Here is a 16,520-nt window from a genome sequence, read left to right as displayed (position 1 = left end):
TTTGATTTAGTACATTTCTTAATGTTCTTACTTAAGTGTACTGGTATATGTGCAAGACATTAAGCATTTTACTTGAATTAGCGGAATTTGCTCTCCACCAAAAGCACTAAAAAGAATACACAGCCAAATGTAATATTTTAAGCTCACCTGAGCTTTCCAAGTGAGCTTTTCTGATCACATTTTGTCTGTAGTCCATCTGTCCGTCCGTCCGTCTGTCTGTAAACTTTTCACATTTTTGACTTCTTCTCCAGAACCACTGGGCCAATTTCAACCAAACTTGCCACAAAGTATCCTTGGGTGAAGGGGATTCAAGTTTTTTTCAAATGAAGGGTCAGGCCCTCTTTCAAGGGGAGATAATAAAGAATTAGTGAAAAATTAATAACATCTTTTAAAAATCTTAAGAACCACAAGGCCAGGAAAGATGAAACTCATGTGGAAGCATCCTCAGGTAGTGTAGATTCAAGTTTATTCAAATCATGACCCCCGGGGTTGGGGCGGGGCCACAATGGAGGATCAAGGTTTTACATATAAATATAAAAGGAAAAACCTTTTAAAATCTTCTTCTCAAGAACAGAAAAGCCATGATTGGTCATATTTATATGGAAGCATCCTCAGATAGTGTAGATTCAAGTTTGTTAAGATAATGACCCCTGGGGATAGGGTGGGGCCACAAAGGAGGATCAAAGTTTTAAATAGAAATATATAGGAAAATATCTTCTTCTGAAGAACTGCAAAGCCATGATTAGTCATTTTGATATGGAAGCATCATCAGGTAGTGTAGATTCATGGTTGTTCAAATGATGACCCCCCGGGATAGGGTGGGGCCACAATGGGGGATCGAAAATTTTACTTGGGAACATACAGGAAAATATCTTCTTCTCAAGAACTGAAAATCATGTTTAGATATGGAAGCATCCTCAGATAGTGTAAATTCAATTTTGTTCAAATGATAACCCCTAGGGGATAGGGTGGGGTGCAGTGGGGGATCAAAACTTTTACATAAGAACATATTGAAAAAATATTTCTTCTCAAGAACAGAAAAGCTATGTTTAGTCATATTGATATGGAAGCATCCTCAGGGAGTGTAGATCCCCCCCCCCCCCCCCCCCCCCCCCGTAATCTTTTCAATTCTGAACTGTGCTTTTGCCTAGCTAATGTGCTCAGGTGAGCGATGTGGCCCATGGGCCTCTTGTTACAGTACCCTGTAAGTATCCTTGATAAGTAATTAAAAAATTAGTGTTAAGTAAAGTAAGACAAAATTTTCTACCATTAGAAAAGTGAGAAGAGTGAAAACTTTGTCCACTCCATGGTATGTAGGTCAGCTATGGTACCTACAAAGAAGAACAACATAGTTTCTTCACAGCCTGTCAGGTAGGAGATTTCAACCCAAACAGAGATGGATTATAATTATACTCCACTATGAAGGAGAGGGGGGTATACTGTTTTATCCTTGTGTGTCTGTCTGACTGTGTGTCCGTCTGACCATAACAAATTTCCGTTGCAATTTTCTAAGCAACTACTCATTGCAGATGCTTGAAATTTTAGCACACTCTTTGTTTAGGCATGCCGTATGGTGGGATTCATTTTTGTACAAATCTGATGTCAACTCTCTTTATCCGTGAATTTGTTCATTCCAAATTTTTGTCAGTTTTTTTAGCAACTACTCATTGAAGATAATTGAAATTTTAGCGCACTCTTTGTTTAGGCATGCCTTATATTGGGATCCATTTTTGAACGAATCCGATGTTAACTTACTGTTTATCCGTGCATCTGTTCATACCAAATTTCCATCGCAGTTTTTTTCATCTTCTTACTCAATGCAGTCTATATGATAGCATATATTCACATCAGATCGGGGGTATTACTAATGAGCATTGGCTCACAGATTTAATTCAAACTGAATTTCAGTGTGCCACTTCCAAAATAATTAAAGTTGATAAGAAAAAAAATACAATGTACATTTAATATATGTACTGTATATGATATTTGAAATCATTGCGGACATATTAAGGCCTCAGATTTGAAATGAATTTTTTGTATGTTTCAGTATTGGAGACTACCTGACTAAGATCTTGTCCAATCAGACCCATGAGTCAGACCTACATGATCTGTATACACAAGGAGGGATCCCAACAGAAGGTATAGATAGTTTTCAGTAGGCCCAAATTATCAAGAGTTATTTCCCGTTGGCCGCCATATTGGAGGTCAACATGCTCATATTCCTTCATTATTCAACCAATTTTAACTTTTTTTACTGGCCATTGTGGGGTAGGAAGCATTGTTTTTCTGCAAAAATATACATTTGTTAAAGTCTCCTTCATTTCATAATTTTTATTCCATAAAGATTTCCCCCCCCCCCCCCCCCCAATATTTCTGCTACTCCCTCTTTAATTTGGTAAGACAAAGAGGAAAAATTACCAGGTTGACCACCAAGATAGCGGCCAAGGGAAATAACTCCGAGAGAAAATATGTCATGTGAAAACTATCTATTGGTCATTTGTGAACATAGAGCTAAGTAGTGAATTGGAGTCTATCCACCCCTGTATATTATAGTATAAGTGATAGTGTTAATGTGTTCTCAAATAATTTCCCTTACTGTGAAATCATTTTTAAGCTCACCTGAGCCGAAGGCTCAAGTGAGCTTTTCTGATCACATTTTGTCTGTAGTCCGTCTGTCCGTCTAGCTGTCCGTCTGTAAACTTTTCACATTTTCAACTTCTCCAGAACCATTGGGCCAATTTGAAGCAAACTTGCCACAAAGTATCCTTGGGTAAAGAGGATTCAAGTTTGTTCAAATGAAGGGCCACGCCTTCTTCCAAGGGGAGATAATAATGAATTCGTGAAAAATTAATGGCATCATTAAAAAATCTTCTTCTCAAAACCACTGTGCTTGAAAATTTGAAACTTATGTGGAAGCATCCTCAGGTAGTGTAGATTCGAGTTTGTTCAAATCATGACCCCCAGGGGTCGGGTGGAGCAACAATTGGGGATCAAAGTTTTACATCTATTAGGAATATATAGGAAAAATCTTTAAAAATTTTCTTCTCAAGAACAGCAAAGCCATGATTGGTCATATTTACATGGAAGCATCCTCACATAGTGTACATTCAAATTTGTTCATATCATGACCCCCGGTGGTAGGGTGAGGCCACAATGGGCGAACAAAGTTTTACATAGGAATGCGTAGGAAAAATCTTTTAAAAAAAACTATTTCTTAAGAATAGCAAAGCCTTGATTGGTCATATTTATATGGAAGCATTCTTAGATAATGTACATTCAAGTTTGTTCAAACATGACCCCTGGGGGGTCGGGTGGGGCCACAATGGGTGATCAAAGTTGTACATAGGAATACATAGGTTAAAACTTAAAAATCTTCTACTCAAGAACAGCAAAGCCATGATTGGTCATATTTAAATGGAAGCATCCTCAGATAATGTAGATTCAAATTTGTTCAATTCATGACACACCCCCCCCCCCCCCCCCCCAAACCACTTTTATATTTAAACTTTTCAACCTTTCAAGACTGAACTTATTTCCGCTTTTTCCTAGCCATAGTGCTCAGGTGAGCGATGTGGCCCCTGGGCCTTTGTATTCATATGGGTCAATGTTCATGAATAACCGATAGTTTACTGGTTCGTTGGGACATAAATTCATGGGTAACTCTTTTATACAGAAGATTAAATGAACCAATGTGTTTACAAGTTGGGGATGTATATTAGTGGGCAAGGATGCTCTGCAAAATCCACCAACATTGGTACCCTATGAACAATCATTTATGATGATTCTACAGTAGTACCACTATAATAAAAGCTTGTCAAATTCTCCCTATATAGCATATTACAAGTAATGAATGTAAAACTTGTGAATTTCCCAATTTCAGGGGAAGCATGATAAGAAATTCCATTCTTTTAATTTCAAAGATATTTTTTATCAGCGAATGATTTTTGATGTGGAATTCATTTCTTTGATATATATATGGAATCTTGGGTTTCTGGCTTCGGACATAAAACTTAGATAAGCTCACTTTTGATATATATAGTGGAAAAAGTGAGAATGAGATCAAAAGTGAGCTCATCTAAGTTTTATAGCCCAGAGGTCATATGACCTACTTATTTTATACACTGGTTGCCAGATTTTACCCAACTCAGACACCAAAATATCAATATTAGAGTAACATAGGTGGCAGCTTAATTAAAATAATCAAGAAACTTCAACCCTATAGTTGTATTTAATTCTCACAATAATTTTATTTTCTTGCAATTGCAATCCAGTGATATACACATTGTACTTATTTACAGGAATGGAAAGAGATGTCCATTTCTTTTACAAGACAGATGAGTAAGTACATTTAAATACATTGTGTGATGTGTCAAGAAAAGTATATTATTTAGCTCACCTGAGCTGAAAGCTCAAGTGAGCTTTTCTGATCACATTTTGTCTGTAGTCCCGTCTGTCTGTCTGTAAACTTTCACATTTTTGACTTCTTCTCCAGAACCACTGGGCCAATTTCAACTAAACTCGCCACAAAGCATCCTTGTGTGATGTATCAAGAAAAGTATATTTTTAGCTCACCTGAGCTGAAAGCTCAAGTGAGCTTTTCTGATCACATTTTGTCTGTAGTCTGTCTGTCTGTAAACTTTTCATATTTTCGACTTCTTCTCAAGTTTGTTCAAATGAAGGACCACGCCCTCTTTCAAGGGGAGATAATAAAGAATTAGTGAAAAATTAATAGCATCTTTTAAAAATCTTCTACTCAAGAACCACAGGGCCAGGAAAGATGAAACTCGTGGAAGCATCCTCAGGTAGTGTAGATTCAAGTTTGTTCAAATCATGACCCCTGGGGGTAGAGCGGGGCCACAATGGAGGATCAAAGTTTTAAATAGAAATATATAGGAAAAACCTTTAAAAATCTTCTCCTCGAGAACAGCAAAGCCATGTTGAGTCATATTTATATGGAAGCATCCTCAGGTAGTGTAGATTCAAGTTTGTTCAAATCATGACCCCTGGGGGTAGGGTGGGCCACAATGGAGGATCAAAGTTTTACATAGAAATATAAAGGAAAACCTTTAAAAATCTTCTTCTCAAGAACAGCAACGCCATGATGAGTCATATTTATGTGGAAGCATCCTCAGGTAGTGTAGATTCAAGTTTGTTCAAATGGAACTGTTCAAATGATGACCCCTTGGATAGGGAGGAGCCTCAATGGGGATCAAGTTTTTACAAAGGAATATATGGAAATTTTTTTAAAAAAATCTTTTGAAGTACAACAAAGCCATTTGTTATATTGACATGGAAGCATCATCAGGTAGACATTTAAAATTCAAGCCTTCATCTTCTTCTCAAGAACCACTGGGCCAATTTCAAGCAAACTTGCCACAAAGTATCCTTGGGTAAAGGGGATTCAAGTTTGTTTAAATTAAGGGCCACGCCTTCTTCCAAGGGGAGATAATTATGAATTCTTGAAAAACTAATGGCATCATTTAAAAAATCTTCTTCTCAAGAACCACTGTGCTAGAAAATATGAAGCTTATATGGAAGCATCCTAAGGTGTGTAGATTCAAGTTTGTTCAAATCATGACCCCCAGGGATAGGTTGGGGCCACAGTGGGCAATTAAAGTTTTACATAGGAAAACATACTAGGGAAAATCTTCAAAAATCTTCTTCTCAAAACAGCAAAACCAAATCATGGGGCCACAGTGGCGATTAAAGTTTTACATAGGAAAACATAGGGAAAATCTTTAAAAACCTTCTCAGGAACTGCAAAGCCATGATTGGTCATATTTATATGGAAGTATCATCAGGTAGTGTGCATTCAAATTTGTTCAAATCATGACCCCCTGGAGTAGGATGGGGCCACAATGCCATTGGGCAATCAAAGATTTACATAGGAATACGTAGGAAAAATCCTTAACAATCTTCTTCTCAAGAACAGCAGAGCCATGATTGGTCATATTTATATGGAAGCATTCTCAGTAGTATAGAATTGAGTTTGTTCAAATCATACCTCCGAGGGTAGGGTGGGGCCACAATGGATGATCAAAGTTTTACATAGGAATACATAGATAAAGTCTTTAAAAATCTTCTTCTCAAGAACAGCATTGCCGTGATTGGTCATAATAAAATAAAAGCATTCTCAGGTAATGTTGATTCAAATTTGTTCAAATCTTGACCCACCAGGAGCGTAGGGGGGCCACAACAGGGGTACAATTACCGATAAATATCGGGAATCATCGACACAATATTTCCGACAATAATATTATGTACTGCAAAAATCCCCTGTCAAAACTAAAACTTAAATGGCTCTTGATAAAAATTGTTTAACCAGAAAAGATAGGCTTTTCACTGCTAGTACAATTAAGTAGCTCATATGTGAAAACATTCCCTAGCACTTAATCTATTAAATACTAGTACTTTACTAGTAATAATGTACTTCAGTTACATTAACTGAACTAGTACCTCATATAACAGCAAACTTCAGGACTCTGACAGCTACTACTGCAATTAACAGCTTCCATTACTGAGTGAAAACAAAGAAGAGAAAATGATACTCAGCGTCTGTGTATTTATTTATAGAACTCCCAAAACCCGCAATAATTAATTACCAGTCATGAATAATAATTCCATCCCGTAATTAATAATTAGCCAATCATACATAATCATCATCTAGTAATGAAATTTCACTCTTGTACATCGTACGTAAAATTATTACAATACGTAAATAAATTAATAAAATATAAGTTTACACTTTAAATACACATTTAACATTTAATTAAACAGAATCTACAATCAAATCTTCCGCCAAAATAACTACAGTAAAAATAGATCAATACACCGTGAAGCATCATGGGAAAATACACAAGTAAACAAAGTATGGCGGCGGCAAAACTTACGGAAAACACATGCTGAAAGATGCTAAAATACATTGTTCACATGATAATTAACTTAAGGTAATCATGAAGTAATCCTAAATTACAGTGCAACTTTCTAACTATGTATTTGCAAGTAAGTAAACAACAAATGTATATAATTAAATAACTCAACATCCAAGACATCATAAGACATGAAAAAGGTGGGAGCGATCATTACATATCAATAAAAATTTCTTCTTAAGAACAGCAAAGCCATTATTAGTCATATTAATTCAAAAGCATATTTAGGTGGTGAAGATTCAAGTTTGTTTTAATCATACCCCCATCCCCCATCCTTTATTTAACTTTTCAATACTGAACTGATTTCTGCTTTTTCCTTGCCAATTCTATTGGTTTGATAGGAAAATATTCTAATCATGAGTTTTAGCAATTTTTAAAACTATACAAAATGTTTTACAAAATTATAGGATTATTTTTTTTTGTATCCCATGTCCTTAAACTTCGGTATCTTGAACATCGATATTTTCAATACCATGGATATGTCGAAGTGAGCTAGAAGTCCCGTATGCGTTATCTTTAATTATTTTCCCTTGAATTCTCAGAAAACCCAATTTTTTTTTCTTACCCATAGAGTTTGATGTAAAGAGGTTTGATTTGTATAATAATGACATAACTTCAAGTTAAAAAATTACATGCTTATAAACTATGAAGTTCAGCCATTTTTTTTCCTTTTAATTGGCGTAGATCAGAAAAAGCTACTTTTGATTCTTAACACAGTTACTGTCAAACCATTAATTTTCATGGTGTTTTTGTTGTTGTTGTTTTGATGTCCTGAAGAGACCCACAAAGGACTATATTCGGTAATGACCAATATTTGCCCCCAAAATCAAACTTTGACGGAGAAATATATAATTATGTTCTAGAACAGGGAGATATCTGCAGACTTCAAAGCACTAAATATTTTCATAAACCATGACGCCATATGTTTGATATGACGTCAGGAAAATGACGTAAATTCAAATTTTCCATGATTTCTACAGAAAAAGGTATATATTACGTCGATATTTTGAGTAAAAGTCACCGAGCGCAGGTCTGCTCCAGCTCAGTATTTTGATATAATGTGTAGAATGATAATATCAATGAAATATGTAAAGACTGTTCTGGAGCAAGCCTGCGCTCTATAAATTTTATAGTAAAAATTGAACAAATTTTATCCATTTTTCCCTCTTTCTGAAAAATAATGCAAAATCTTAATAGTTTGTGACGTCATAGAAACAAAAATTGCTAATAACCTACTTTGAAACTATAATATTTTTTGTTGATTTAGATTTCTCGTACAATATATACAATTCAGCACATTTCAAGAAATTTTCAAAATATGACTTTTGTGGGGGCAAAAATATGCATATACCACTAATAGTTCTTTGTGTCCTCCACAGAATGTCACTATTTCAAACTACTTTTTCATGTGTTCTCTTTGCAAGAAGTCAAACCTCTGCATACCAGTTATATTCCTCAAACCTAGAAAAATTTGACACACAAATACAAAAAGCTTTGAACAGGTTTTTTTCATTGATGATCATTATTAAAAAAATGTTGAGAGTGATAGCTGATTTACAACATTATAAAAAGGAATTTCAAATTTGAAATTGGGGTGGGATGGAGGGTCAGCCTTAGGAAATAGTAATTTATTTAACAAAAATATCATATGAAGTCTTCATTTCACAGGAAAACCCAAGCCTGTCCCAAAGGAAGAAAGACTATAGTCTCACTGAAGTGTGATCAGCAAAAGAAAGGACAGGGTGTGATTGAGATCCCCGCTAAATGTCCCGACGGAACGTGTGATGGATGTCTGTTCCACTTCCTGTGGACGACAGATCAGGCTTGTCCCCCATGTGTGGAGGAGGACATACAGATCATTGTGGGGGAGTGTCTAGATGAAGTACAGACTGTCCATTATAGTGCCCCAAAGTGAGTCTGGGAACACCATTACTGACTCTATTTCTGTGTATAGTAAATAGGACGGTATCTTAAGGTTTATACAAGACTTGGAATATACAGTGTTTGAAATAACCAGACCGCCCGAGACTCACACATTTTGCAGCAGGCGAACAAATTTGCATGTATTGATGCCCGGCTAGACGTGTTGTAATTTTCGACAATTAAAATTTATATATTTGATAAATCTCTCTCGTATCAACTAAAAGTATCAGTAGCAAAGTGTAACAAGCCCAGAGGAAAAATTCATCAGTCTATAGATTCAGGATCGAAGTTATGGTTAACTGGTTCCAGTCACATAATGGTTAAAAACAAAGTAATAAAAGACAAATAATATTTTCTCGGGCTATTAGATCTTTGGCAGGGCTGACAACTTAAATACTAGCAGTCAGCACTGCATATTTCAATTTGCTAATTTTACAGTGAGTTTCAAACACTGGGAATATACAGTGAAACTTGTCTAATCAGACTTGCACTGGTGTACTAATTATACGTCAGAAGAAATAGGGTGTCTGATTGCATATAGTGTAAAGAACATGGAAAAAAGGTGAAGTGAGAATAAAATAAAAGGCAGAATGTACAGTGAAAGGATTGCATGGATTTGGGATTAAACAGCTTTTAATGTAATATGCACTTTTTTTTTATTAAGCCAGTGTACAAAATTCTTAAATAAATTTAATTTTTTAGGTCACCTGAGTCACTCAGGTGACCTATTGCTATCCGTTCTCGTCCGTCGGCGTGGCACTGCATCGTGTGTAAACATTTGAACATTTTTTGCTTCTTCTCTGAAACCGCTTAACCAATTTCAAGCAAATTTGGCATATAGCATCTGTGGGTGAAGGGGAACAAAAATTGTGAATTTCATGGTCCCTGCCCCCCTGGGGCCTGAGGGGTGGGGCTAAAACCACCAAAAATAATGCAATCTTTAAAAATCTTCTTCTTTACTCCAGGACATCAAACAGTCAAACTGTTGGCATCATTGTAATAAGCAGTGAGCCCTCTACCAAAATTGTGAAATTCATGGCCCCAGGGTCAGGGGTTCTGGCCCCAGGGTGGGGCTATATAGATCATATAGTGAAAGTGCATTAATTCTTTGAAAATCTTCTTCTCTGCTCCTAGGTATTAAATAAAGTAACTAAGTACATAGTTATGAAGAGCAAGAGTGCCTCTTCCAAAAGTGTGAAATTCCTGGCCCCAGGGTCAGGGGTTCTGGTGTAAGGGCAGGGCTCTATTGATTATATAATGAAAATGCATTAATTCTTTGAAAATCTTCTTCTCTGCTCCTGGGTATTAAATAAAGTAACTAAGTACATAGTTATGAAGAGCAAAAGTGCCTCTTCCAAAATTGTGGAATTCATGGCCCCAGGGTCAGGGGTTCTGTTGTAAGGGTGGGGCTCTATTGATTATATAGTGAAAATGCATTAATTCTTTGAAAATCTTGTTCTCTGCTCCTGGGTATTGAATAAAGTAACTAGGTACATAGTTATGATGAGCAAGAGTGCTTCTACAAAAATTGTGAAATTCATGGCCCCAGGGTCAGGGGTTCTGGTGTTAGGGCGGGGCTCTACTGATTATCTAGTGAAAATGCATTAATTCTTTGAAAATCTTCTTCTCTGCTCCTGGGTATTAAATAAAGTAACTAAGTACATAGTTATGATGAGCAAAAGTGCCTTTCAGAAAATTTTGAATTTCTTGGCCCCAGGGTCAGGGGTTCTGTTGTTAGGGCCGGGCTCTATTGATTATCTAGTGAAAATGCATTAATTCTTTGAAAATCTTCTTCTCTGCTCCTGGATATTAAATAAAGTAACTAAGTACATAGTTATGATGAGCAGGAGTATCTCATCCAAAATTGTGAATTTCATGGCCCCAGGGTCAGGGGTTTTGGTGTTAGGGCGGTGCTCTATCGACTATATAGTGAAAATGCATTAATTCTTTGAAAATCTCCTCCTCTGCTGCTGGGCATTAAGGTGATAAACTAAGTACATAGTTATGATGAGGAGGTGGGCCTCTTCCAGAATTATGAAAGCCATGGCCCCTGGGTGAGGGGTTCTGTTGTAAGGGCGGGGCTCTATTGATTATATAGTGAAAATGCATTGATCCTTTGAAAATCGTCTTCTCTGCTACTGGAGATTATTTAAACAAACTAAGTGCATGATTATGATAGGCAAGGATGCCTCTTCCAAAATTTCAAATATATGGCCTCAGTTTATGGGGTTCTTGAGGAAGAGGGGCTCTATTGATTATACAGTGAAAAAGCATTAATTCTATTAATTAATAATTAATTAATCCTGTCTGCTCCTTAGTGTTGAGCTGATAAATAAATTGCTTAGCTATGATGAAAATGTGAGCTTCAAACAGAATTTTTAAATCTTGTGGTCCTTGGGTCAGGGGTTCTGGCATAACTAAAGGGGGGGGGGGGGGGCTTTTGATAATATAGTGGAAAAGTGTTAATTCTTTGAAGTCCATAGGTATGATGATGAGGGTAACTCTTCCAAATTTGTAAATTTCTTGACCCTTGGTCTTGGGTTCTGGTGTTAGGGTAAGGCTTTGTTGAATCTGTAGTGAAAATGCATTGTGCCTGTGAAATTCTTCTCTGCTTCTGGGCATATCGGAAGAAAACTGAGTAAAAGTTTAAAATTAATGATGTAAGTAAGCGTATTTCTACCAGATATTTGAACATCTGGACCATTTGTCTAAGGATTCTAGTCCTGGGCAGGGCTCTATTAATTTGTATTCTACTGAGAGAAGTTATTCCCCTTTTCCATTCACCTTTGATAATTAATCCCTGTAAATAATGTATTTGAAAGGTTGATAGAATAAGATAATTATGCAAGAATGTTTATCATATAATTCAAAAACTATTTTCTTAGTTTTAATAATCAGGTTGACCTGTAAGTAATAGATAAATAAAAATGAGACAAAAATAACTTATCTTATTAAAAGTTCTTCAAAGACCATAAGAGAGGTCAATGTTAGAGCTCTTAATATGGGTTTAAAAATAGTACTGAAGCACTAATAGTTCGTTAATAGTCTGCATGGTGAAAGTGTTAAGTGGGGGACAAATTAGAACTTAATTTATGAGCTGATACTGAATACTAGACTAATTATTTTGTTGATCCTGATATTCCTACTTCTCTTGCTTTAGGGCAACAAAGCTTCATCTATCAGTGTATTTAACTTCTAAATTGTTGTATTATACTCAGGTGACCGTTAAGGCCCTTGGGCCTCTTGTTTTTCTGTAAAAGAGATATTTTGAAACAAAGTGAATGATATTATTTTGAAGATACTGCAGACCAGACAAAAATATGAAAAACAAGGAACAGAGGAAATGCAGATTGAAGTTAGCTGCTCTTCCATTTGTTGTAAGTTTCAGATTATAGAATACAGTATATAGTATATCCTGAAGTATAGAATAGTTACAGTGTATAGTACTTCCTGTAATATAGAAGTTACAGTGTGTAGTATATCCTGTAGTATAGAAGTTACAGGGTATAGTGTATCCTGTAGTATAGAAGTTACAGTGTATAGTATATCCTGTAATATAGAAGTTACAGTGTATAGTATATCCTGTAATATAGAAGTTACAGTGTATAGTATATCCTGTAATATAGAAGCTATAGTGTATAGTATATCCTGTAATATAGAAGTTACAGTGTATAGTATATCCTGTAATATAGAAGTTACAGTGTATAGTATATCCTGTAATATAGAAGCTATAGTGTATAGTATATCCTGAATATAGAAGTTACAGTGTATAATATATCCTATAGCATACTTGCACTAGACTTTAAACACAATTGCATAATTAGAAGTTATTTTCAAAATTGATGTTAATGTCCTTGTGTAATGTTAATTGGATTTTATAAAGGGAAACTCTCTTCTATACTACACAGACTTGTAGAAAATTAGAATTGTTCATAGAGTGCAGTTTTCTTAATGTAAAAAAGAAATTTATCTTAATAAGGTAAAGTTTTATTTGAATACAGAGGTATTTCAAATATTAAGTGCTCATGGAAAAATTATTTTGGTAATGTGTATGTAAGCTTTTATGCACTGAGTTTTCTATCTTTTCCTATTGCAGCTAAAAGTGGGCATTCCCTCTGCAGTTGGAGTGGGAATTCTGCTGTTTTTATGTGTGATTTACTGCTGGTGTAGAAACAGAAAGTAAGACTTTTATTATTTTCACTGATAAATTCTTACCAATGCTTTACTTTCAACTTTTTCTTATTTCTTTCAATTAATTTAAAAACTTAAAACTGGAATAATTATTTAAATATAATTAACACAACTTGAAAAGGGAAATGGCCTTCAGCAAATTTGAATCTGGTAATTGTAGTTTTTTCAATACATTGTGGTGAAATTAATATATAACAATACTACAATCTGATAATCTAAATACATGACATTTTTATTGTTTTAACTGGCATTATCTTCTATAAAAACTTTGTTTTAAAAGATCTTTCTGTAGGTGTGTTTACTGCTTTGATAACTATTTTTGTCTAACCTTATAATATGTTGTATGTAATAGCAAGGGAATACTCCCAAGCTCTGAAAAGGATAAGTATGATTAATAAATAAATGTATAACAAGAATTTTAGTGGGAACTTGTGTACAGTTAATGAATGGCCTATTTATAGACGTGAGCAGGGTTATGTTTACATTGAGGACTTGTGTACAGTTAATGAATGGCCTGTGTATAGACTTGAGCAGGGTTATGTTTACATTGAGGACTTGTGTACAGTTAATGATTGGCCTATGTATAGACTTGAGCAGGGTTATGTTTACACTGAGGACTTGTGTACAGTTAATGATTGGCCTATTTATGGAACTGAACAGGGTTAAGTTAAGTGTATATTGAGACTTGTGTAAGTTAATGATTGGCCTATTTATAGACTTGAGCAGGGTTATGTTTACATTGAGGACTTGTGTACCACTAATGATTGGCCTATTTATAGACTTGAGCAGGGTTGTATTTACATTGAGGACTTGAATACAGTTAATGATTGGCCTATTTATAGACTTGAGCAGGGTTATGTTTACATTGAGGACTTGTGTACCACTAATGATTGGCCTATTTATAGACTTGGGCAGGGTTGTATTTACATTGAGGACTTGTGTACAGTTAATGATTGGCCTATTTATAGACTTGAGCAGGGTTGTGTTTACATTGAGGACTTGTGTACCACTAATGATTGGCCTATTTATAGACTTGAGCAGGGTTATGTTTACATTGAGGACTTGTGTACCACTAATGATTGGCCTATTTATAGACTTGAGCAGGGTTGTATTTACATTGAGGACTTGAATACAGTTAATGATTGGCCTATTTATAGACTTGAGCAGGGTTGTGTTTACATTGAGGACTTGTGTACCACTAATGATTGGCCTATTTATAGACTTGAGAAGGGTTATATGTATATTGAGGATGTGTGTAAAGTTAATAATTGGCCCTCTTTCATAGACTTGAGTACAAGTATATGAAGTTGGTGGAGGGTTCTGGCCCGAACTACGATGGGGAGTTGCCAGGTGTCGACTCGTGTGCCCTAGAGGATGGGGAGGATGAACATTTTGATACAGTGTCCTTCTCAGAAACCAAGAAAAAAGGACTATTCAGTAAGCTCAGGGGAAAAAAATACAAGGTACGTCATCAGGAATAGTGGTATAATAAACAATCAACTATGAAGTTAACTCAGAGGGAAAAAATACAAGGTATATTGACAGGAATAGTGGTATAACATACAAAAACCATTCAGTAAGCTTAGAGGGGAAAAAATACAAGGAACATTGACAGGAATAGTGGTATGTTGTACAAAAACTATCAGTGAGCTCAGAGGGGGAAATACAAGGAACATTGACAGGAATAGTGGTATAACGTACAAAACCCATTCAGTAAGCTTAGAGGGGAAAAAATACAAGGAACATTGACAGGAATAGTGGTATATTGTACAAAAACTATCAGTGAGCTTAGAGGGGAAAAAATACAAGGAACATTGACAGGAATAGTGGTATATTGTACAAAAACTATCAGTGAGCTTAGAGGAGAAAAAATACAAGGAACATTGACAGGAATAGTGGTATATTGTACAAAAACTATCAGTGAGCTTAGAGGGGAAAAAATACAAGGAACATTGACAGGAATAGTGGTATATCGTACAAAAACTATCAGTGAGCTTAGAGGGGGAAATACAAGGAACATTGACAGGAATAGTGGTATATTGTACAAAAACCATTCAGTAAGCTTAGAGGGGAAAAAATACAAGGAACATTGACAGGAATAGTGGTATATTGTTAAAAAACTATCAGTGAGCTTAGAGGGGAAAAAATACAAGGAACATTGACAGGAATAGTGGTATATTGTACAAAAACTATTTAGTAGATGCTCATATAAATGCCCTCTGGTCTGATATGTCCAAGATAAATGGGTATTTTGATACTATAATTTTAAAGTTCCATCTCTCTTAAGCAAACAAGTCCCCGAAGTATCTGACATTTAAACTTAAAGTTCATGTGTTTCTATGATCTTTCAAAATTCTAATTTCCCAAACCAAAGTACATGTAACTTAATCTTTATTGAAAGATGCACATTTTAAACATCTTATTTGATACAGACTGTGTAAAGATCCAGATGTAAAGTAATTTTTATGCTCTATAAACCTATTTTAAACTTGTTGATATTTTTGTTTTCAGTCGCATGATGACAACCCGTTTGAGACTTCTCACACAGAGAAACTCCCTCTCACATAATAAAACACCCTGTGTTGCCTAAGTGACAGAAGGGATGATACGCAACAAAGCTTCCTTGACAGTTTACAGTGGACCAATAGAATCTCTGTCTGGCCTATCGTTAGCCTTTGTTCTCTTTGATTTGCTCACTACTGTTTTTCAATTCATGTAACCATTGATGATTTTAATCTAACATAAAATGTCAATGATTAATTTCATAGTAAATATATCAAATATATGCTGTTAAAGGATGTCTTTCTGAAATGGTTTTACAGGGTTTTGTAGGAAAATATTTCCATATGCTACACAAATATTTTTGTTTGAAATATACTGTAAAGTCACTAATTTTCTTGGGGGTTTAATTTTCATTGATTTCAAGGTATGAAGAGACCCATGAACTCTGACAACCACGAAATGTAAAAATTCGTATATAAAACTAAAATTTCATACATAAAAACATAAATTTCATATATAAAACTTAAATTTCATATATAAAACTTAAATTTCATATATAAATTATTCAACAATTTTTCATCCACGAAATTAAATCCCCATGAGCCCATATTTTTTCCTCAAACCACAAAAATTTGAACCCACAAAAATATATGTGATTTTACAGTATCATGAAATCATTCTGTTTAATTGATTAATACATATTTATGTACACATTCCTATTAAGATACATTTTTTTTACCTACATTCCAAACCATTTTACATTCCTAGAAGCTTTTTGTCTCTGTTTTAAGACATTGCTAACCTTGCCTGACATTGTTAAGAACTCCTTCTCTTTATCTGTATGTATTAGATATTTTTCAAAGCAGAAGTGATTTGTATGGAAATATGTCATTTTTAAGCATGAAATTTTTGTTTATGTAATTAAATAAGTTTTGTTACCTGTGCAATGAGACGCACATTATGTTCTTCTTGGTT

General features: G+C 35.1%; 1 protein-coding gene across 1 annotated transcript in view; it reads left to right on the top strand.

Moving 5' to 3' along the window:
• The window catches only part of LOC133203797 (endosome/lysosome-associated apoptosis and autophagy regulator family member 2-like), a 41,252-nt gene extending 25,257 nt beyond the window's left edge, over positions 1–15,995 (top strand). Inside the window, exons 15-22 of the mRNA XM_061339584.1 lie at positions 1,274–1,371; positions 2,048–2,139; positions 4,299–4,338; positions 8,598–8,840; positions 12,151–12,229; positions 12,949–13,031; positions 14,329–14,506; positions 15,555–15,995. Of these exons, the coding sequence (XP_061195568.1) occupies positions 1,274–1,371; positions 2,048–2,139; positions 4,299–4,338; positions 8,598–8,840; positions 12,151–12,229; positions 12,949–13,031; positions 14,329–14,506; positions 15,555–15,611 (870 nt within the window). The 3' untranslated portion in view covers positions 15,612–15,995. The remainder of the gene's footprint in view (positions 1–1,273; positions 1,372–2,047; positions 2,140–4,298; positions 4,339–8,597; positions 8,841–12,150; positions 12,230–12,948; positions 13,032–14,328; positions 14,507–15,554) is intronic.
• The last annotated feature ends 525 nt before the right edge of the window (positions 15,996–16,520 follow it).

The sequence above is a fragment of the Saccostrea echinata genome, unplaced genomic scaffold, assembly GCF_033153115.1.
Source record: "Saccostrea echinata isolate AGI-Se365-2 ecotype Australia unplaced genomic scaffold, CSIRO_AGI_Sech_v1 ptg000051l, whole genome shotgun sequence".
Taxonomy (NCBI): Eukaryota; Metazoa; Mollusca; class Bivalvia; order Ostreida; family Ostreidae; genus Saccostrea; species Saccostrea echinata.
The sequence above is the reverse complement of the archived record's forward strand: the minus strand, read 5'-3'. Positions and strand labels throughout refer to the sequence as shown.